Raw genomic sequence first — 24784 nt, 5'->3', positions numbered from 1 at the left:
TGCATATTGTAGTGCATGCAGTAACTTGCAGAGCCCACCTCTATGTCCACAGATGAACTGCACACTGCGTGTCTTGTTCAAACTTTAAGAACTATTATACTGTAGGCTGTGGATTAGATGCTGACTCAGTTATGTGCAGGTCTGAAGGCTACTACTGTCTACTAATGACAGCAAGAGAATGGGATTCAGACTAGGAGGTGCAGATAGACATTTCTTTTTCACATCTCTGTTATTAGATGTGTGTCCCAGCAATAATGAGAATTTTAAGAGTAGAGTTCCTGATCAGACCTCTGATTCAACCCTTCTGATTAAAAAAAAAAGCTGAAAATGGAGTAAAATTGGCACTGGAAGAGTCAGGATGTTTTATTTCTACTTGGTGCTTCTTTGCTCAGTTGCAATAAAATCTCCTTCAAATCAAACTCAACTCCTGTTAACTATGTAGACATAACTCCTTGGCTACAATTCCAATTAGATTAGGTTAGGTAACTGTTTCTTCTAGGATTTCTTTTTTAACTTTGCAGCCCTGTGATTTCCTACTGGTTTCTCATTCGAGTTTTAAGCAGTTCTGGCCCTATAAAGCTGTTTCAGGACCAGACAAGATTAACTAGATGCTGCCATCTACACTGATTATATTCAAGCAGACATGGAAACTTCAAATCCAGATGATAATGGTAAAGGTTCCCATGTCTAGTTGTGTCCGACTCTAGGGCACATGTCCAACAATGAAATGATAACATAAACCCCAAATCACTTCACTTTCATATGTAGAGTGAAGAATAATTATCACCAACTAGAGGAAAGCATTGCAGGCAATAAAGAAGGCCCATTAATGGTATATTTTCCAAACTACATGGATTTCATTAATAGCTTTGAATGTTTAGCTAATTGTACATATTCTTTACACTTGTTTCAATTAAAGGGCAAAATTATTCTATTTGATGAAAGTATATTGGATTTTTAGCATTTTAGAGGCTCAAGTTACATTGATTCAAAGCCACTTCTCCTTTCAAGCAGGATTTTAAAAAAATAATAAAGGAAAATACATATTTTAAGTTTTAAAAGCAAAATTATACAACTTACATATACTGTGTTTCCCTGAAAGTAAGACCTACCCCCAAAATAAGCCATAGTTTTAGGGCGAGCGCATGCCTAAAAATCAATCTAGGGTTGGGGTGTGGAGCTGCTCCACATGCCCTGCACCCTCTTTCCATCGTAGCCAGACCTCCCTGAATCAACACCAGCCTTGCCTCATGGGCCCACTTCTTTTGCGGCTGAAGGAAATGCCTCTGCAGTGGAGAACTGAGCTACAGATTCAATCCATAGCCCAGTTCTCAGCTGTAGAGGCCTGAAATGCAGGTCGGAGCTCCATTCTCAGCTGCAGAGGCATTTCCTTTGGCCACAGAAGAAGTGGGCCAGGTGGGCAGAGCTGTCATCGCGAGATGAGATGGTGGAAAAAGACACTCCCTGAAAATAAGACCTGGTGCCTCTTTGGAGGCAAAAAAACCCAAAGCCTGGTTTTATTTTCAGGGAAACACAGTATCTATATAGATTATGGTTACACCTTAGATTACAATCTTTGACACCCTTAGCAGAAAAGTCTCAGAAACTGAGATTGCAGATTGCTGGATGGGGATTAGTATAAAAACTAATTCTGGTTTAATCTGCATTTAACAGAACTAAACTTAGCTAATATGAGTTCTTTGCAGTTATACTTTCAATATTCTCCCTGCCTGAAAATCTCAATTCAGCAGAAACCCTTATTACAGAGTATGCTCTTGAATGTAACAAGGCTTCTGAAAGAATATTGAATAATTAAGCAGCAGAGTATCCAATGTGGGACAAAAAAAGTAAATATTCATAGTTTGAGTATGAGCTCAGCCCAGGTATCAATGCAGGAGACATTCACTGTATTTCAATAAAAATAGATATGTATGCCTCACTTCTGTTTAAACTACTGTCCATCTTGAAGAAAGCAGAAGAGAGGGACAGACTGGGAACTTCTTTTGTCTTTTAAACACAGATTGTTTTAATTAACAGACCAGCTGAGAGATAGTATGTGCAAGTCAAAGTACTGGTTATCAGCTTTAAAACCTTGCCTGGCACAGTGCCAGCTGTCTTACAGGACTGCCTATCTCTGAGGGTATCTGCTGTGCAACAGGGTGGATGTACTCCAGTCCCCTGTATTGAACAATCTCACACTGCAGAATCAAGGAGGGATCCTTCCTCTGTTAGCACATCTGCCGTAAGGAAGGCTGCCATCCTCCCCCAAGACTGAGACTGCCCTGACCTTCCTGTCCTTTCAGAAGACCGTGGAGACCTGGCTTTTCTTCCAGCTGCTGTGTTGGGATTTTATATAAGGCCAGTCAATGTAGGTGTGGTTTGGGTGGTTAGGTCTGTTACACAATGTCTTGACCATAGCATTATGATTACCGTACTTTAATTCCGGTTTCTGCTTGATTTATAGAAGTTTTTATTACATTGGTTTTGCTGTTCCCCACCCAGAATTCATATGCACGATGAACAGCCATATTAATTTTCTAAAACAAATAAGAAAGACCATAAATCATCCACAGACATAGAGCCATTGGATAGCAATGTCATTTATTGCTGAATTAATCTGTCTTTCCTGTGATAACTGAATTCCTTGCAATTTTTACTGTGTTCAGTCATTATTGTGGAGTCAATAAATTCCACAGTTATTTAGAAATTTGTAAATCCGCATGGCTTTGCAACCAGCTTCACTAACTGAAATTTGCATGGCCCTGATGGAAGAAAGCACTGCAGCAGCTTGTCTTCTGTCAATGCAATTGATTTTTTTCACCACCCCAGAGGATCAGGAACTATTTACAGACTTGCTGTCAGCTCTAACTTCGGCCCAATCTCCATCCATATATCCAGTTAATTCAGGGCTACTGCTTGCTGTCGGTTTTATCTTAAGTCAGTGGGGCCCTTGAGGCATTTGCCCAGCCTCTTGACTACAGTCCAGTCACTTTATGTTGGCGAAGTGAATTTTCTGCAAAGAATTCACACTGTAAAAGTTTCTGGTCTAGTTATTGACATATGCTAACCACTTTGCCAAGTTGTTCAGTAAGTAAATTTACCTCAGTCTTAGGCATTCTAAAATGCCCTATAATCATGTTTCTGGTTTAAGCAGATTACATCTTTCTTCATTTTTTTTCAATTTGTGCTTCAAGATAATAAGACGTTGCTAATATCCTTCACTTCAATTCCCTTTTTAGGTGCTTCACAGTCCCCTTATAATGTTGTCAGTCTGCACAATAAATTATTAAATCATTCAACATATGGCAAGATAAAGTCCATTTATTTTTAAATCTTGAGGGTCTGCTTTGCACTACTTAATTCCCTTTTAAGCAACACTTGATTTTATTTCTCTCTGAAAGTCTTTGCAGTCAGTTTTAATCCATAAAGATTTTTCTGTAATTTGTACACAAGCTTCTACTTGCAAGCTTGAATGAACCCTAAGGCCTATTCTATATAAATTTCTTTTAATTCTACAAATACAAAAAACAGCCTTTACATCCAGATGGTCAATTTATATGCCTCTGGCACTATGCCTAAGAAAGTCCTAATTAAAGTATTTTCATAATCTCATGGTAGTCCTCTCCATATTTCTGAGACTATCACTTGACTACTATTCTAAAGAACAGAACTTCCCCATCTGCACTGCATTTGGTCTTAAAGATACATCTGCACTCAGTTAATTTTCTTATGGTAGATAGTTCCACAAACTTAAGTGTTATTGTCAAATTCCTTAACTGCAGAGTAGAACTGATAAAGCAAGATTCACAAGGTCTTTAGTAAGTTTTAATGCTGAGAATTAGAGGTTAGAATACAGAATACAAAACTCAGATGGGAACACTCTAAACCCACTTTCTTCATTAAGATATACTTTTAATGAAACTCTTGAATGTTTTTCTCAGCCTGTTTGCATTACTGGCTAAGAATCAATTTCTTTGATAAGCCTATAGCTATACCTCCTAAATGGTGATTATTTGTATTTAAAGCTATAGCTGCTCTCTGAGTCTCAGTGCGATGTCTCAAAGTAATTTTTGTAAACAGATTCTAAATCTTCCCTTGCTTGCTTCTTTCAAATTTCTTGGATTCATAAACTGGCAGCTTTTAAATATCTCCCCGTGTCTGAGAACCCAACCCCAGTTTTGTTAGGTTTTTATGAATGTTCAGCTGCTATTATAACTACATTTCCCTTTCTGCAGTCAGCACATCAGCTAAGTTCCCTTCTGAAAATATGATGCTGGTTTGAAACTAGAAACTGGAAATGTTAAGGTATTGTCTGCTGATAGCTGTTGAGTTCAGAGCCTGACATTTTACTCTCAGGTGGCCTTACTTGCTCATCAAAGACAGCAATACTATTGTAATCGTACAGTTGTCATATCCAGAATCCTGAACCCTTTTGTGCTAGATACTAATCAACCATTATATACAGTACTACAATACAGCTTTTTTATTTTTGGAAACACAGTTTAGTTTAAGTCTACAGTTTAAGGTCCAAATTTACATGTAAATTGATTTTCTGTGGAAAATAGTTCATAAGGTGTGTCTTTCATAGCTTTAATAGGTAGCCCCTGTTGATCACTGTTAGCTGTTGAAATCATTATATTATCTATATTCAAGTCAACTAGCATAGTTTTGCACACATCCAACAAAAAAATGTTTATTATTTCTGTAAATCCAGTTCTGATGTAAAGGGAACAGTTGTCCCAGTATAATCCCATTTTCCTTTATATAATCAGACATCTGCCCATTCATAAATTCTGTGCCATTATCAGAATAGAAAACCTGGCACTGTCTTTCCAATTTATTTTCTACATAAGCCACAAAGAATCTGCATTTGTAGGTCACTTTATGCCTTATCGGATACAAACAAAAATAAGATGCTTTATCAAAGGACATTACAAAATGCCTGCTTCTGTCTTTTGATCCAATAGAACAGACATGTCAAACTCGCAACGTCACGTGATGTCGTGCAACATATCGGGACTGTTTTGCCATTGCCAGCAATGGGGTTGGGCATGGCTTTCATGTGATGCGTCCGGCCCGTGGGCCGGCAGTTTAACACCCCTGCAATAGGAAGAACAGAAGTCAGTAAGGATTTCCATAGCCATTGAACATTGCTGTTGCACTGCATTTTCAGAATTACTTTTGTACTATGTGATTCATCAAACATGCCGAGTTATGTTGATTGCATATTTGTAGTCTGCGTTGTGAGATTTACGGTCAGTTGTTCCTCTACATCTACTGTACCTGATTTGCTGAATATACCTACATAGGCAATCTAGTTGTCTATTCAAAGATTCAATACAATCTTTCCCTTTACACTGCTCTGCTAAGTCTGGAAGCTGGGATGGTTTTTCATTAGCATAGAATTTACAACTCCCTAGGGAATCTACTCTGAAAAGTCCAGTTTCCAATAATTTTCTTTCCAACAGCAGATCTCCATTCTTACTTGTTAACAATCCCCATCAACACTTTCAACTCTATGTTTCTCTCTGACTGTGTAACACGTAATACAGTGGAGCCTAAATCTAGAAAACTTCAGTGCATCTTTAACATGCCCATCAATTGGTTCTTCATCACTAGTCTTCATTTTATTACAAACTTCCAAATTCCTTTCAGATCTTTTTTAAATTTGCTACTATAATCTGCTCTTTGATCTTATATCAATACCAACAAAGAAATCTTTATTTCAGAACACTAGAATAGTTGCTCCACCGGCCACAGTTCAAATCACCACCCCTTTTAGTAGCTCTGACAGTAAGACCTCTTTGAGACATCTTTTTCCCATAATGCATATTTCTCTCACACACAGTCCTTTGGGAAGGAAGGAAGGAAGGAAGGAAGGAAGGAAGGAAGGAAGGAAGGAAGGAAGGAAGGAAGGAAGGCTGGCTTCTCTAGCCTTCCATCTTCAATAGTTCTCCATTTACACTTCTAAAGTCCTGGCCAAGACTTTCATCTCTTTGGGGTAAAATGGCCTCTTGAGTGATTTGCTTTTGCAGATAAAACAAAAAATATTTAGCTCTGAAAGTGCATTTTTCTACCCCATTAGTGATTCATACTCATGTATTTTGGATAAAATGTAACCCAAAGTCAGGTTTTATTGAAGCACAGCTTGTGGCAGAGAAAGCAGAAGGAAAGCAACTTAACTTCTTAAAATTCCACTATTTCTAAACAGTTTCCCAATATCAAGTATTTGACATATGTGGACTGAGATGTTTGCACCACCCTGTATTCTTAAAATGCACATTTCTCCCATTAGATACAGATTATAGTTCATAGCCTCTGGATGGCACATTGTGTTAACTTGTTCCTGACATTGCTCAAATATTTCAATTCCCTAGCATGGACAAGGACATAGCTATCTACCAATGCTCTTTGCTCATCTTCAGAAAGTCTTTGCATTTCCATAATTTGCCATAACTGACAGATTTCTAAGGATAGTTTCATATGATAGACTGCCCTCTCCCTATTTTTATTTGAAAATAAAAGGTGCCTGGAACAGACCACATCTTTCACACATTCTTGTGTAGGCCATATCACTGTTTGAGGGGTCTCCTTAATGTTCTGAGCTTGATTGTTTTCTTGTAGACGTTTCATTACCCAAACTAGGTAACATCATCAGTGCTAGGGAGAGAGCATCAAGGACCCCTGATTTCAGCCCTGAGCTGCAAATATTCTCCTTTATTGGTACCATATCACTATTGTCAGAAGTGAAAAAGTAAAATACACAAAAAATAATCCATGAACCATCAAAAACAAATCCTACTTAGGGATCTTGTCTCTCCATGTGAACTCTCCTAATCCTGTGACCTCTAGACATTTTTATAATCCGATTCACCAAGAATTCACAACTTGGAAGCCACATCAGCCAAAATAAATCTATTGAATACTTGAGCCCTAGTTAAGAGAATGTGCTACATTGCTTATGCTACACAAGGAGAACCCAGAGTAATTAAGCAGAATCTCATGGGGGGGGGAGAGAAGTGAAACACTCAGTAATATAATGTTCTTGGATTGAAAACATGAGTTTAGTCCAACTACTACCAGTGAAGTAAAAGCATGAAAATTAAATGCTTCACTTCTACAATATCTACATTATTCTTGAAGTGAGAAGCTGGGGGGAGAGGGGAGACAGTGAAATAAGAAGTTCTCTTTTGTTTTTTAAACATAAATTCATTTAAATAATCACAGCCTGAATAAGAAATGAGCAAAGGGAGAGTATGCAAGAACCCTTGTCCCTATCCACCTCCCAGCATTTGTTCTTGTGGTCAAAACACCTCATAGAAACAAAGAGATGGTGCACTCTTTTGTGTAATGTTTGTGGATGAAGTAAACATCTATTGGGGAAATAGTTTTCATGTGCAATCCTATAGCTTTAGGCTGCGCAATTCTATTGTATAATGCAACCTACATACAGTAGTGGGCTTTATGTCTAACTATATAAAGGATTATTGTGTTTCTATCTCTAGAAATCTTCCAAATAGTTTTCACCAGTTAAGTGCAATCCAGATGTGATAAATTACTACTATCCAGATGTGATAAATTACTACCTGTGCGTTCCCACAGAGAGGGCCTCCTCAGGGTGCCTCCGGTCAGGGAATACCGACTGGCGGCCCCCAGGGGGAGAGCCTTCTCTGTGGGTGCCCCGGCTTTGTGGAACCAACTGCCGGTGGAGCTCCGGATGGCATCGGACCTCCGAACTTTCCGTCGTGGTCTGAAGACCCATTTGTTTGAATTGGCCGGTCTGGCCTGATGGGGGAGCTGGGTTTTAAATTGTTATTTTAGATTGCATTATTGTTTTTTTAATTGGGCACTGATTTAATCTTTGTTTTAACTTTTGTATAGTATGGTATTTTTATTTATATGCCCTGTGAACCGCCCTGAGTCCCCAGGGAGAAGGGCGGTATATAAATTAAATAAAACATAAAAACAAATAAAACATACTTCTGTCATCCCCAGACAACAGAGACGTAATGTGTCTGGAGGTCACCACATTATGAGGAAACTCATTTCAAAAATATCCCGCAAAATATCTGTATCTCTCATACAAAGTATGTCTATTTTTTATTTCTGAAAATAACTTTGGAGATATAGATAAATTAACTGTTTGAGGGCTGCAAAATATGGACCTTACTGTGCCATTTGACTAGTTGGCACATGGTACATATTTTTATTTATTCTTCCATTCAAGTAATTATCTTTTGTAGAGCTTATTCCAGTCATTTTTAAAGTTAGGAATTACAAGTGAATTAAAAGAAATACTCTTCCCCAAAATGTACAAAACCCTAAGATGTTAGAGGACATTTATATATAAAAAACCCTACAAACGATGGGCCTATTACCTCATTACCAATGATAGGAGAAACATAAGCTACAGTGACCCAAATGCTTGTCCATGCAGAATGATGTATTACTTTACTTCCTTCAGTGCTTTTTTCCAGTCAGTGACATATTAGTTTACCAGATGCCCTGCTATCTTTTCTATTGGGATTCAAGTCTCCCTGCAATCTGGCCTAAAACACATGCTTTAGGTTGTCCTAACTCCATTTAAGTCCAGACGTGTTACTAAGACTTTTCTATTACCTTCTTCAACTAGATATCTTAATCAGATTTTCTGCATAAATCAGAAAATTAGTCTTTGTACAAACAAAATAGAAGCTGTAAATGTGGTCCATTGGAATGGTCTAAGTCAGGGGTAGGCAACCTTGGCTCTTTTATGACACGTGGACTTCAACTCCCAGAATTCCTGAGCCAGCTGGTTCAAGAATTCTGGGAGTTGAAGTCCACGAGTCATAAAAGAGCCAAGGTTGCCTACCCCTGGTTAAGTTGTCAATATTCAGACAGGTCAAAAAATTTGAGAAAATAAAATAAAATGCTTTGAGTACCTTTGCTATAAGAAACTTGTTATTAGACATTGTTCCTTATTTTCACCAAGATTAGATAGAGTAGCAATCCCTGCTGACCACTACAAGCCAGTCAATTTGCAGAAGAACTGACTAAAGGGATTTTAAAGACATATTTGAAAGCTTTCCAAAATATTATATTTAATAGAACGAATCAAATCTGACCACTCCAGAGATTTCAAAAGGAAAAAAATTACAACTTTAGGTAGTTAAATAAATAATTTGTTGAGCTCAGGAGCAAAGAAAGGAAATTACCTACATTTCTTTCATTATCACTTATTTTAACAAATTAAAAGCACTTAACACTTTAACACAGCAGGCTCAGAAGAAAAGTCCAGCTAACCAGTATGTATTACACTCTTCACTAGGGAATATATTTATGTTTTTAAAAAATGTTAAAATCTTTCAGCAACACAACCAAATGTGAAACTTATGCTTGCATATAATATATACAGCACAATGGTAAATATTAAGTTGTTCTACAACCTGCAAGAAAACTGTATTCTGAAAAATCCATAACAGAAACAATCATGTACATATAACTATAAACTGAGCTCAAGTCAGAAAAAGTTATACAACAGATCATGGCCCCAGTAGAACAAGAACAAAACTCACCAAAACTTCCCCCCAAAATTTTAAATGTACTTTAGGTATACATCAAAGGTCAAAGAGAACAATTTATACAATCTTTATACAACCTCAAAAGCTTTAGCACACTTTTGTGAAACATAGTGCATACACACACATCTGTACTTTGTTAGCAAAATACAGCACAATACACATGCAACACACATGCCTTCCTACATAAACTCTAGCCACAAAATCAACCACCATATGAATTCTAACTTCCCCATAGCAAAGATAAATTGAAAATAAGTGATAATTTAGCAGGCAAACTGCCTGGCATGAATCTGCAACCATCTTTATATTCTATCTAGCCAAGTACTTAACTGCTTTCTTCTCAACACTCGACTGCCACATCATCCCATTTAATTTAAGCCAACAGCATCAGGAATATAACTATTCCCTGCTGCTATATGTTAGCTAAGTTGGCACAAAAGCAGTCCAACCGTGAGCCACAAACAAATCAACTGTCACACTTAGAATAGGCAAAACACTCAAAACAATACCACTTGGAACAAACTGTATGATTTGTTCTGACCATGAAACAAAACTCATTCTGAGTTTGGAATATAGTCTGCTGTACTTTGCTGCTTCTGACCACTGCTTTTATGGGGAGTCAAAAAAGTTGCCATAGCTTGTTGGAAAGTTTGGCTCTTCCTACAAAGGATTTACATATGACAGCCTTGGTTCTGTCAACACTATAGCTTAAGTACTCTCTTTAGCAGAAGCAGCAATAGATAGGCCACAGGGGAAAGGGCTAATAGGAAAAAATAGCATTCATAACTTTGCTCCCCAAATACCAATGTCTTAAATTTGCTTCACTGAGTATTTGAAAAAAGCTAAAATGTAGAATTAAATGTAATAATTTTATTCCAGTCTTGGTTTTACTTAAATTAATCAGCATTTAATGATTAATTTTTCTAAATGTCAGTTTTTTTCAGTCTTTTCCTTCCTATTTATTTTATTGAACTAATTGTAATTATGGTCATAAATAAATCTTTTCCCCTCTCCTTCCACATACTTGTTTAAAATACACATACAATTGATATATGATAGTTGCATCTCAAAAAAACAGCATTCTTCCAGTTTGCTGAATATAAATACAGAACGGTCCCATATGCTTTGGCATCTACAAAATGAGACTGGTGGAGTATGACTATCATGACTAGACATCTTTTTTGAAGAACAAGACAAACCAGTGCTAGACTTGAAGAAAGACAACATTGTGCTACAAAGTACTGTATGAGACTAGTTTGTTAGTCAATCCAAAAATGAAAAACTGCCCTGCTATCTAAACCAGAGATCATCATGGGAAGAACTTTTATCTACAGCACCTTTTCAACCTGTTGCCAGATGGAATCAATGAGACTTTTACACTAACTTGCCTTCCATTCCTCCAAGTCAGGAAACGTTGCTCTACAAAAAGCAAGACTGAGAGATTTGTCTCATTGCTAATTATACTTTTAGCCAGCCTGTTGCATACTTGAATGTTGGAAAAATCTACCTAACAGGCTGCAAGCAGTCATGTTTTTAGAATCATACATATTAAGACATTTTGGTATCTTCAGAACTTTCAATTTTGTCTCACAAACTTGAAGGTATAGCCCAGGGGTCGGCAACCTCGGCTCTTTTATGACTCGTGGACTTCAACTCCCAGAATTCTGGGAGTTGAAGTCCACGAGTCATAAAAGAGCCGAGGTTGCCTACCCCTGGTATAGCCTAATGTGTTAATACTTTTTCTGATAAAAACTTTTATAAATTTCTTGAAAAAATTACAAACCATGTGCTATTTAAGATTAACATTCCTTTTGAATCTGCAAGTATATTGTCATCAAAGCATTGAATGATTATTTGTAATACCCAATTTCCCCTAGCAAACACACAGCTGAATCCACAAGGGAGCAACAGAATAGATAATTGTGTGATTCATACTATTTTTCATACTATTTTTCATACATCTAAGCAACAATTAATATATTGTACATGTTAAAAGCACAGAATTAAATGGCCCAAATTCATATCCAGCAAACTCAAACCAGTTTTGCAATCCTTTCGAGTCCAAATTTATCCATCTATCAGGCAATCATTATCACTCATATTAGAGAAGCAGTTAAGACACAATGATTCACTTAAGATCATGTAATGGCTTTATTGCAGGAACAATATTTAAAGAATGTCCTAATCTAAAGTTCATTCTATTAACTAATTATAATACTTCTATTATTTAACAGGTCTTTTAAACTGAAGAATCAATAGAAGAGAATATATGTAGGTCTGGGTTGAACTATGGGATCCTTTATGCTCTCTTGATTGCTTGCTTGCAGTCATTTCATTACCCAACTAAGTAACATGGCATGGGTCCGGAGTACCTCAGGGACCACCTGCTGCCGGTGTCAACTTCCCTCCGCCCTGTGCGTTCCCACAGAGAGGGCCTCCTCAGGGTGCCTCCGGTCAGAGAATGTAGGCTGGTGGCCCCCAGGGGCAGGGCCTTCTCTGTGGGCGCTCCGGCTTTATGGAATCAGCTGCCGGTCGAGCTCCGGATGGCACCTGACCTTCGCTCCTTCCAACACGGTCTGAAGACCCATCTATTTGAACAAGCCGGCCTAGCCTTATGGGGATATGTTGGGGTTTTAATGGGGATTTTTTATATTGTTATCGATTGTTTTAGCTGGGCTACTATTTAATTCTTTTTAATTTTTGTATCCTGTATTTTTTATATGTGCCCTGTTCACCGCCCTGAGTCCTTTGGGAGAAGGGCGGTATACAAATATAATAAAACTAAAACTAAACTAAACATCAATAGTATTAGGGAGTGTGGGGTTTTCTCCTTAGTAGTTCCTTTATTAAAAGTAAAGATTTCCCCTGTCTAGTTGTTTCATCTCCATTTCTTAGCTGAGGGAGCCAGGGTTGTCCCAAAACATTTCTGTGGTCATGTGGCCAATATGAATGTAGGCCAAGGCACATAGAATGCTGCTACCTTCCCACCAAAATGGTACTTATTTATCTACTCACATTTGTGTGCTTTCAAACTGCTAGGTGGAAAGGAGCTAAGACAAGAATGGGAGTTCACCCTGTTGCATGGCAGTCAGGTCTCAAACCCCAGCTGTCAGCTTTGCAGTTGACAAGTTCAGTGTCTTTAACTGCAGAGCCATCGTGGGCCTGTCCCTTTATTACTGTTTTTGCTAGCGAATGATCAAACAGAAAAGCAAACAAACAGTACTCTAATCAAGAAACTACCAAAGAGAAAGCCACTCCAACCGATACTGGCAGAACAAGCTACTGAATATAAGCAGGGAGGAAACTAGGCCTACTGATGTTACCTAGTCAAGTAATGAAATGTCTGCAAACAACCAAGCTCAGAGAGCTTCAAAGACTCCACAAATTGAGATATCCCAGAAATTGTAATTTTATTAGATTAACAAATCCACTCTTTTCTGATTATTTGATAACTTCAATTGTTTTCACATATTGTCTCTTTAAGATATTTTAAGAAAAAAATGACCAAAAAAATTGATACCAGTATTTTCTTCTGTGTACAATAAACATAGGGGAAATATATATTAAAGGTCTCTTCTTTTTACAACCATCCTATCTGGAAGTTTGAAAAGCAGCTTTGTAGTAAACATATAATAAAATCCTTTTTTCCCTTTTTACTGTGGGAAGCTGCTCTAGATCAAAGCACTTAACTAACAGAGCTTGATTGGAAGCTGTGAGGAGTAAAGAAAAATAATCTACAGGAAAGTCCCAACAAGCTACACTTCAAAAGATTTCCAACAAACGCTAATTTTTTTTTTCACACTGCTGACAATTTAACTCTGTTTTCTGAACACAATATTTTTCATCTGAAATAATCAGAAGATTCTACAATAGTGGTTGTCTACTGGGTGGTGGTGGGGAGACGAGCAAATCAATTTAGGCTTCCTTCAAGCAATGCTTTAACACTGCTAAATAAACACTTGAAGGGGTAAAAATGACAAAACCTAATGGATGGAGTTAGTAAAAGATAAGGGGGTACAGATTATACAGGGCTCTGGGCTGTACTTTTAAATCTCCATTCATACCACACAGCATGGACACCCTTAGCCCCCATATCACTTTTCTAGCTACCTAAATAAAGCAATACATAATATATACCTACATGCACACAACCTCCACCACACCCCTTTTCACTAGTTCTTGACAGGCTGGCGCACGTTCATCTCCCAATCAGAATTTCCCACAGGGAGGGAGGAGCAGGGGGCCAATGTTAGCAGCCTTTCCCTTTACTCCGTTCAAACGTTCGTTTAACTCTTAAGTTCCGCGGGTTTCAATCGCCTTCAGAGCCCAAGGAAACAACCTCATCAAACCACCCCCCACCCCACCCTCTTCCGGAGCCTCTCGCCATCTCCGAGAGACGCTTCTAACATCTCCGCTTCCTCTGGAAGGAAGCCGCGGAGCCCACAGGCCTCGAGACCGGAGGCCCATCCCAAGGCCGTTTCTCTTCCTGCTGCCCCCACTCGCCCGCCGGCGGCTTTCCCTCGACCCACACTCACTGGCCAGCCGGGGTCCGTCCAGCCCGCCGCCGCCTGCTCCTCCTCCGCCGCCTCCCAGCAGTTCGGGGGGCTTCTTAGGCCCCGCTCCCGGCGCCGCCACCCCGTGTGCCGGATAGCCAGCGCTACCGCCGTGCCCCGGCGAGGCGGCCACAGCGACAGGAGGAGGAGCGGAGCCAGGAGGGAGCCCAAGCGGAAGCCCACCGAGGGCGACCGGTGGCGGAGGGCCGGGACAGGCGGCGGAAGCTCCGCCGGGCTCCTCGTGCAGGAACTGGCATTCCTCGCCGTAAAAGCACGTCTTGTCCTTGGCGTAGTAGCGGCAGAACTTGAGCTTCAGCACGCCGGGGGCCGCCGCCGCCGCCGCCGTCGGAACTCCCGGCCCGGGGGGCGGCCCTATTACCGCCGCGGCAGGAGCCACCGGAGAGGAGCAGGGGAGGCCGCCACTGTTCATGGCGGCGACGGCTGCTACAGCAGCGGCACCAGCAGCGAGGCCGCCTCAGAAGGCACGGCCGCTGCCGGCCACCGCCGCACCATGGGAGGCAGGCGGGGAGCGGGCGCAGCAGCCGTCCCACGGCCGCCGCTGTCACTGCCGGAGTTCCGGGAACGAGGGAGGACAAGGGAGGAAAGGGGAGGGCGCTTGTGCTTCTCTTAAAGGGGTCAAGCAAGCCCGACGGGAGGGAGAAGAGGCTAAGGGAGAGCGGGAGAAAAATCGGGGCCTTCCGTCAGGCGCTGAAGGATCCCGGAGGCAGCGGCAACGGCGGGATTGTTTATTCCATTTTCCTCTTCCTGAGCTGTCTCCTCAATGCGCCTGCGCCACAGTGAGGCCCTCTGGGTAATCCAGGCCCGGAGGAAGCGAAGGGGCTGATGGAGGCCTGGCCCGGCTCCGCCGGGTGGGGCGGCGGACAGCCGGGGAACGGGCGTTTGGTTGCGGCCGTTTACTTTTGCCTTTCGCGTGCGGAAAGGAAGCGAAGCACCTTTCCTAAACCTCTTCCTACGTGTATAACACCCCCCCCGCACCCTAATGTATACATGAATACTGTATGCATGCGTGTGTGTTTGTATCATGGATATACATATACGTTCATTTAAACCGTGCCCCTCGTGTTACAGTGCAATCGTCTTCGGTTTTATGTGGAAATAAATCTGATGGAGAACAGTGAGGCTTAATTGCACAAAAACACCTCGCAACGCCACCCTGCACAACCTGCTCAAAATTAAATTGAGTACTAAAAGTACTAAAAACAACCCCAACTGCTCCTACAGTCATTCTGAACATCGCTTTTGCTTGAGAACCTTTTTTTCCCTCCACAAATACGGATTTTCAAACCACAGTTCTTAACAGCAGGGATCACTTAATATACTATAAGAAGTTGGTGTGTATATTTTAGAAATATGGGAGGTGTAAATATAATTTTGGAAACCTGGATAAAAAAAGATTAATGGGGAAATAATCCTTTGAAATAAGGAAATAACAAGTAAGAAAAAGCTGACTGTCCTTCCCCACCCCACCCCCATCCCCATCATTCTTTCTTGGGATACCGTTTTTTTTCAGGCTGGTGCATTTAAAGCATGTGGATTTAATTATAAATATTTGCTCAAGATAGGCTGATAGCTCCTGAGTGGATTCTCAAAAAGATAATACATCTGGCCCTCTTTTTGAAAAATGTACTGGGTGCGTTTGCACATGTATACAATGTACAATATAAAGTTAGCACACATATAAAATACTGCCTTTCTAAATGTTATATGTCAATATAAATACATTCATGAGATAATATATTAATAACAGTTCAGATAGATTCATTTAAGTATAATTAAGGAAAACCAAGGGACACGGTGGGTTTGGATGCTGAGCTTGTCGATCAGAAGGTCGGCAGTTTGGCGGGTCGAATCCCGAGTGCCGCGTAACAGAGTGAGCGCCTGTTACTCGTCCCAGCTTCTGCCAACCTAGCAGTTCGAAAGCACGTAAAAATGCAAGTAGAAAAATAGGGACCACTACGGTGGGAAGGTAACAGCATTCCGTGCGCCTTTGGCGTCTAGTCATGCCAGCCACATGACCACGGAGACGTACTCGGACAAATGCTGGCTCTTCGGCTTTGAAACGGAGATGAGCACTGGCCCCTAGAGTCGGAAACAACTAGCACGCATGTGCGGGGGAACCTTTACCTTTACCTTTACCTAAGGAAAACCAACAAATCAATTACACACATAATAATTACAATAATAATAATAATAATAATAATAATAATAAGAAGAAGAAGAAGAAGAAGAAGAAGAAGAAGAAGAAGAAGAAGAAGAAGAAGAAGAAGAAGAAGAAGAAGAAAGAAGAAGAAGTTGGAAAGGACCTTGGAGGTCATCTAGTCCAACCCCCTGCTCAGGCAGGAAACCTTATACTATTTCAGGCAAATGGCTGTCCAGTCTCTTCTTAAAAACCTCCAGTGTTGGCGCATTCACCACCTCTGGAGGCAGGTTTTTCCACTGGTTAGTCAATTATTTTAGTCAATTCAGAAACAAACTCTTTGGAAAGAAGAATATAAAATCAATAATGATGAAACCAATTCAAAAATAAAGTATCTCCCAATAAACCAAGAAGTAACCAAATATGCAGGAAAGTTCTTTATTTACATTAATGTTTGTCATCCTCATGTTCTTGGATATTCCAAAATACTGAATTTAAAAAAAGGAAAGTTACTGAAATACAATAATTAATATTCCAACTGTCAATTTTCATTGCTCTGTTGCTGTTACAAGTGTTACAGCTATGAAATCAACAGAAAAGCAATATTGTCCAGGAAGAAACATCTTTTTCTATTTATTGTGCGCAACTTGGTTGAACCTTGTATGAATACAACTTTGTATGAATACTAGATTGGGTAGGCTTAGAAAATCAGTTTAAGCTTGAACAAAACAATAAAATTATTTGTTTATGAAAATTTATGTGGACATCCACTCATTCTTAGTAACTCAAAAATTAAAACCCAGTAAAACAATAACCCACCTAACCTCTGGCAACAACAATCAGTCAGATAAGTCATTTGATGAATTCCATCCTACTGGGATCCTCAGACCCATTGGCAAAAGCAGGTTTTGGGGGCATTTTGAAAGAGTGTCAATGTAAGGGCCAATCTAATCTCTACAGGGATGATGTTCCAAAAGGAAGGAGCCACCATGGAGAAGGCCTTTCTTCTGGGTCCCACCAAATATATGTCCTTGGGAGAGGGGTCAGGTGGATGTAACTGGGAGAAGACAGTCCTTCAGATAACCTGGTCCCAAGCCATATATAATATGATACTAAAATGCATCATATTATCCCTCCATGTTGGCACAAGTATACAATAAATCAAAATCAGATGAGTACAAGTTTTAAAATACTATGATTATATCTCATGTTTCAATCAATCAAAAAGGCTGCTGACTGAAAAAGGTCTTGAAGTTGAAATGTTTATAAAATAGATGCCAGGTGAGATTCCTTGGCAAAGCTATTCCACATTTAAGACTCACAAGGTATAGCCAACTGGCTTTCTTTGCTTGAAGGGACACTCAGAGCTTCTGTAGATTTTGAAGCTGATGAAGATTAGATGATAGATAGATAGATAGATAGATAGATAGATAGATAGATGATAGATAGATAGATAGATAGATAGAGATATATATAATAGATATCACATTGAGATATCATCATCCATCTCCTTCATTGATAAACAAATAGACAAAAAATAAAAGCTAAATAATAATAGTATTAGTAATACTACTACTACTAATAAAAAGAATAAAATAATTTAAAATTCAGAATTAAAAAAGGCAAGGGAGGGCCTTGAGAGCATTAATCAGCCCCATAGTTACATGTTTCTATGGGTCCCAAGCAAACCAGATCTTCAAGCATTCCTGAAAGGCCAGGAAAGTGAGGACCTGCTTCACCTCTGAGGGGAAAATGTTCCAAATCATAAAAAAGGCTCTTTTCCTGAGCCCCATCAGTCACAATTCTCTAACTTATGGCATCAGCAGTATACCTTCCCTTCCTGACTGGTGGGATGGGCTGATGTAATGAAGTAAAGACAGATCCACAGATAATCAGGCCCCATGCCATGTAGATCTTTAAAGGTAATAAGCAATAACTTGAAGTGGGCCGGAAGCAAACTGGCACCCATGTGGCTCCCACAGCAAAGGCATTACTTACATCATCCTTGGGATGTGCAAAATTCTTTGTGTGTTTGCATTCTATATCAGCTGAAACTTCCAGATACTTTTCAAAGGTAACCCATTTAGAGGGCATTGCAATAATCCAAATGGAAGATGACCAGAATGCGTGTGACTGAGCAAAGGGCCTCCCTATCCAGGAAGGGAATAACTGGCATATAACAACAGCAAAGCCCCTTCCTTGAGCAAGTCTTACGAGTCCAGTAGGAAAATTACATACCACATCTGCCTGCGATACGTACCTCCACTCCAAGACCATAAACTCCCTCTCCGAGATTATTTATATATATATGTGTGTGTGTGTGTGTGTGTGTGTGTGTGTATGTATGTATGTATGTATATGTATATGTATATGTATATATAAAGGTAAAGGTTCCCCCGCACACGCGTGCTAGTCATTTCCAACTCTTGGGGCCTGTGCTCATCTCCGTTTCAAAGCCAAAGAGACAGCACTTGTCCGAGGACGTCTCCGTGGTCATGTGGCCGGCATGACTAGACGCCAAAGGTGCATGGAACACTGTTACCTTCCCACCATAGTGCTCCCTATTTTTCTACTTGCATTTTTAAATGCTTTCGAACTGCTAGGTTGGCAGAAGCTGGGACGAGTAACAAGCGCTCACTCTGTTACGCGGCACCTGGGATTTGACTCGCCAAACTGCCGACCTTCTGATCAACAAGCTCAGCGTCCTAACCCACTGAGCCACTGCGTCCCATATATATATATATATGGGTGTGTGTGCGTGCGTGTGTGTGTGTACATATATATATCCCAGAGATATAAATATATCCCAGGTAATATTATTTACAGGCAACGTACATCCAAGCTATTTATTGTAACATTTTCTAAAAGGTAACTGTGCTTTAGTTTTAGATAGGAAACAGTCATATGAATGACATGTTTGCAGGATCCAATCTGGGTCAATCTTCTGAGCTTTTGAACTTGTGCTGGAGTTCATCTTCAGAAAACTTAAAATTCTTCTTTCCCATGACTTACTAAAGAGAAAGCTCAATATGAAAGAATGCACAGATGCACTTTGAAATAACTAACTCAAAATAATTGTCCATAATAATTAAAACTGTTTTATGAGAAAACAGATATTCAAATAATGATTATCAGAGAACTGCATAGATATGCTTATATATCCTTTATTCGCTTGAAGTGTTTCAGATGTGTGTGAGACCACAGGTGCCAGGATTTTTAGCCAGCAAGCTGGAGAAGGATATCAAGAATTATAGTTCCAATAACAACTTGAAGAGTTTCAGATAAAGTAAAATCATTATTGCCTGGTTCAACATCATGTAAGATCAGGATATTGCCATTGCTGTATTTTTTTAAAAATTCACAACAGAAAAACAAGAGTTAATGGGTGGAATTTTGAAGAAAGGCGAAATGAATGGATTAACTTCTAGAAAGTTAGAACATCAATCTATCTCTAATATGTCTCTTTCTCTCTCTCTCTCTCTCTCTCTCACACACACACACACACACACACATACAAACACACACCCTTTACACATGTATATGCACAGATACAGACAGAGCATGGGTACTTTGAGAATCATAAATAGTTCTAGGAAGGTGCATGATTTATAGAATAAGCTAAAAATGGCTGGAGTCAAGTATCATTCCAATCTCAGACCAAACAAACCACAATGTTGCCTTAGTGCAATATGTGAATTTAATCATTATCTTTCCTAGCTTTCTGAGGATTTGGGGAGATAGAGCCATAAGGACAGAGAGTTCTCAAACCTAAAAACTTTTCTGAAAGGTGATATTTGCATGGTGTGATACATGATTGATATGCAAGACATCCCAAACTGGGAACTCCAGGCTTTTAAAAAGAATCACACCTTTCAAATTACTTACTTACAAATTAGTATGTTTGAATCTACTTTTTCTGATATATCCAAAGAATTTTGAATGCTTCCTAGCATCATTGTTTTATATATAATGCTGGTACACTTCAGGATTCTGAAAAATTCAATGTGACTTAGGTGCATTCATGCTGGTAATTTATCATTAAGAAGAATTATCATTAGAAGAACCAGTTCTCTGAAGAAAAGGATGCACTATCCTCAGAAAAGCTGATTTTGGATCTCATGTTGAAATAATAGCATGTGTTTTGTTTGCAATTACCGTTTCCTTTTTTTTAGTGATTGCCATGGACCTGACATGTTTTGACATTTGGTCTGAATTGGAAGCAACAAAGCTCACTATTTGATTAGTTTTCTAAAATGTAGTCAATAAACCTGATGATTCTAATGTCTGAGAGCCCTCTACTGGAATAAGGATTTAACACAACAAGTTTGTTCCTAAAAAGAATGGGGCCTGGGCCTGGGTTAATTCTTAAACAGTGAATACTTCTTGAAATAGAAGGGGAGGGTGCTGAAAAAAAAATATAATCATCAACAAGCTTTAATCAAAACTTTTCATCCTCACAAAAATGATAGGAAAAGAACATACCGAATACTACAGAAAGCTATAGTTCACCTTGCTGGTGGTTTAACATCAACTATTGTAGGGTATGTGTTTTTTTAAAAAAAATGATGCTATTATTATTGTTGTTTTGTTGGAGGAAGAGCCCCCCAAGCCCCTCCTCCAAAAGCTATTTGTCTCAGATTTTCAGATTTGAAGAAGTGGTTTTACAGTCGAAAGGCCGAGCGGTTGTGACGGGTTCCCGAGAGAACCACCTGCACATACAGACTGTGAGCTCTCGAAATAACATTTCACTCAAGCAAGGAAGTCTTGCACCAACAGCTGCAATGAGAGGGCAACACTTAAGCATCTCAGTCAGCAAAAGTCAGTTGCAGATGCTTGGTAAGCGTACCCACTGACATCTGCATTCATGGCTCTTCTTGCCTTGCTAATCCAAATTTTCCTCCTCCTCTTTCTATAGATTTGTCCTACACCTTTTTCTCTATTTAATCTCTCCTTCTCTGATTTTTTTTTTGTTTTCTTGCCTCGTTTCTCTTTATTTCTATTTGATTTTGCCCTATGGATCTTTGGTTTGGGTGTTGTTTTTCTGTTTCTCTTTCCTTAAAAGACAGGCTGCTTGTATGAAGCCTCAGAAATGTCTGAAGGATGGGTAACAATTGTTGATGGACTTAAAATAAGCAAGGAGAAAGGATTTTTAGATCAATTTTTTTTCTAATCTGAGAGATTTGAAATCTACTAGAAAGCACAAAGATCCAAATGTAAATGAAATCTTTTCTTAGAATAGATGTGAGTATATGTTTGCCAGGGACATAATATATTTTGATGATGTAATGAGTATGGATATTTATTAGAAGGATGATTATTGTACTGGTGGATAGATATCTTGCTTAGCTACAACTAAATCTTCGGCTATCAGTTCACTGAATGGTGGGATTGTATTCATAAAACTGTGAAATCATATTTTAATGCTTTTTTATCCTACCTTTTTATACAGTTGTACAAAGCACAAAGTTTCTGTGCATCTTGCCTAATATATTTAATATTATTCATATCCATATTTACTGGAAAACCATAGATCCTGAATGAAAGTCCAGTAAGCTGTAAATGAACCCACAGCATAATTAAGCTCTTTTTTATCTTTCTTACAAGGAACAATTTTGGTAATATTTGAAACTTAACTTTGCTTGTTTATATCCTTTAATGTTGTTAGCAAGAAAGTAGTACAATTATGTTTTTCAAGTTTATGTGAATATATTTGCCTCTAGGGCTGAAATAGTATTCTTGGTTACAATGATAGGATAAGTGTCATCAGGGCTTTTTTTCTCATAGAACGCTTAGAACAGAGTTCCGGCACCTTTTTTTTGGATGGAACCTTGTAGGGTAGGCAAGGCGGGTTGTATGACATGTGTGAGTTCCGGCACCTTTTTCTTTTACAAAAAAAAGCACTGAGTGTCATGATTTATAAGAGCTTAGCCTTAATATATTCTCTTTTATACCATTATTTGCTGATCCGCATTATTACAGTATGTCTTGCATGGTTCAGCCATTCTACAATAATAGAGCAACATATTCCCAAAACACTTACATGCTGAATTCTAAAATTGTCAAGGTTTGATTTATGATTTCTCATTCAACACAGCCCTGAGTACATCTGTTCCATGGAATTCAGTGTGATATGTTCACCAGCAAGCATGCTTAGGATGCTCACTGACCTTTGATCTGTCTAGTCTGAAATATCTTATTGAAACAAAATCTGTTTTTCTGTTTGAAAACCCAAAAGTCCAATCAAAATGTTGGCGAAAACTGCATCAGGAGCAACATTTCTTACTACAATACATTGTAAAATAAAATGCAGGTCTTTTTGTAGTTGCTCTTTTATATATATATATATTGCACATTCAAATATTCAAACTCACCATTTTACTTATTTTTCCTGTAATTTAAGTATTTTTTTCTCCCCATGCTGATTTCAGCATGTCAAACACAAGGCCTGGGGTCCGGATCTGGCCCGCAAAGTGGTTTCATGTGGCCCGTGAAGCCATCCTGGAAACAGTGAGGGAATGGCCCCCACTGCCTTGGCCCTGGCCCAGAGACCCTCCTTCTACCAGAGACCCTCAGATCTGTCCCACTCCTGCCCAGGCCCCCATAGGCATCCTTGATGCGAACGATGTAGAGCTGGCCACGCCCACCCAGTAGGCCATACGCACTCTAGCCACGCCCACCCAGTAGGCCACACCCACCCTGACCATACCCACCCGGCCCCTTGAGGGCAACCACAATGCTGATGCGGCCCTCAATGAAATTGAGTTTGACACCCCTGTGTTAGAGACTTAAAATGCTATAAATCGTGCAATTTCCTTTGATTCTTAGTTGTGTTTATACAGTTTCATATCTAGGACTTCAGTTTCACAAGTATTTATTGTGCTTTAAAGTCTCTTCTGTTCTCACTAGAAGTTGGATTCATCCATTATGAAAAGCCAAGGTACTTATTTGGGACTTAGTGTAATGTATAAAGAGACTTAATGAACAGCCATTTTGAATCTATGGTTTATCACTGGCTTACTGTTTACATTCCAGCCTGCATATTATACTAAATAATAAAGCAAATACACTGACAAACCTATCAGAGTACACTTGCCAGAAGAGCACATAATTAATGAGTTGTGTGTGTCTTGATTGGCCAATCTTAGCACTATATGCAGATGTAAGATCCTAGACTCATTCATTAGGAAAAAATAAGAATGAAGAGGTCATGCAGGAAATCCCATCACTTCCCAATACTGGTATACAGGTGAAACTCGAAAAATTAGAATATCGTGCAAAAGTTCATTTATTTCAGTAATGCAACTTAAAAGGCGAAACTAATATATGAGATAGACTCATTACATGCAAAGCAAGATAGTTCAAGCCGTGATTTGTCATAATTGTGATGATTATGGCGTACAGCTCATGAAAACCCCAAATCCACAATTTCAGAAAATTGGAATATTGTGAAAAGTTGCAATATTCTAGGCTCAAAGTGTCCCACTCTAATCAGCTAATTAAGCCATAACACCTGCAAAGGGTTCCTGAGCCTTTAAATGGTCTCTCAGTCTGGTTCAGTAGGAATACGATCATGGGGAAGACTGCTGACCTGACAGTTGTGCAGAAAACCACCATTGACACCCTCCATAAGGAGGGAAAGCCTCAAAAGGTAATTGCAAAAGAAGTTGGATGTTTCCAAAGTGCTGTATCAAAGCACATTAATAGAAAGTTATGTGGAAGGGAAAAGTGTGGAAGAAAAAGGTGCACAAGCAGCAGGGATGACCGCAGCCTGGAGAGGATTGTCTGGAAAAGGCCATTCAAAGGTGTTGGGGACTTTCACAAGGAGTGGATTGAGGCTGGAGTCAGTGCATCAAGAGCCACCACACACAGACGGATCCTGGACATGGGCTTCAAATGTCATATTCCTCTTGTCAAGCTGCTCCTGAACAACAAACAACGTCAGAAGCGTCTTACCTGGGCTAAAGAAAAACAGACCTGGTCTGTTGCTCAGTGATCCAAAGTCCTCTTTTCTGATGAGAGCAACTTTTGCATCTCATTTGGAAACCAAGGACCCAGAGTCTGGAGGAAGAATGGAGAGGCACACACTGCAAGATGCTTGAAGTCCAGTGTGAAGTTTCCACAGTCTGTGTTGATTTGGGGAGCCATGTCATCTGCTGGTGTTGGTCCACTGTGCTTCATTAAGTCCAGGGTCAACGCAGCCGTCTACCAGGAGATTTTGGAGCACTTCATGCTTCCTTCCGCAGACAAGCTTCATGGGGATGCTGACTTCATTTTCCAGCAGGACTTGGCATCTCTGCCCACACTGCCCAAAGCACCAAAACCTGGTTCAATGACCGTGGGATTACTGTGCTTGATTGGCCAGCAAACTCGCCTGACCTGAACCCCATAGAGAATCTATGGGACATTGCCAAGAGAAAGGTGAGAGACATGAGACCGAACAATGCAGAAGAGCTGAAGGCCGCTATTGAAGCATCCTGGTCTTCCATAACACCTCAGCAGTGCCACAGGCTGAT

The 24784-nt window shown here is 39.7% G+C and overlaps 2 protein-coding genes across 12 annotated transcripts in view; one reads left to right on the top strand and one right to left on the bottom strand.

The window, feature by feature from the left end:
• Positions 1-15111, bottom strand: part of PAN3 (poly(A) specific ribonuclease subunit PAN3) — a 77972-nt gene extending 62861 nt beyond the window's left edge. For 4 of the 10 annotated variants that reach the window (XR_014492582.1, XR_014492583.1, XM_083363098.1 and 1 more), the window contains exon 1: positions 14096-15105. Coding sequence is in view for 4 of the 10 variants with exons in the window: in XM_083363098.1 (XP_083219224.1) it covers positions 14096-14543 (448 nt within the window). In the remaining 6 variants the exon portion in view is untranslated. Of the gene's footprint in view, positions 1-14095 lie in introns of all 10 variants that reach the window. The other 6 variants (XR_014492584.1, XM_083363096.1, XM_083363097.1 and 3 more) reach the window with 3 other exon arrangements.
• A 5715-nt stretch (positions 15112-20826) lies between these two features.
• Positions 20827-24784, top strand: part of FLT3 (fms related receptor tyrosine kinase 3) — a 59180-nt gene continuing 55222 nt past the window's right edge. For both annotated transcript variants that reach the window (XM_083363095.1, XM_083363094.1), the window contains exon 1: positions 20827-21107. In XM_083363095.1, the coding sequence (XP_083219221.1) occupies positions 20834-21107 (274 nt within the window). In that variant the 5' untranslated portion in view covers positions 20827-20833. The remainder of the gene's footprint in view (positions 21108-24784) is intronic.

The sequence above is a fragment of the Vipera ursinii genome, assembly GCF_947247035.1.
Source record: "Vipera ursinii genome assembly, chromosome: 4".
Taxonomy (NCBI): Eukaryota; Metazoa; Chordata; class Lepidosauria; order Squamata; family Viperidae; genus Vipera; species Vipera ursinii.
The sequence above is the reverse complement of the archived record's forward strand: the minus strand, read 5'-3'. Positions and strand labels throughout refer to the sequence as shown.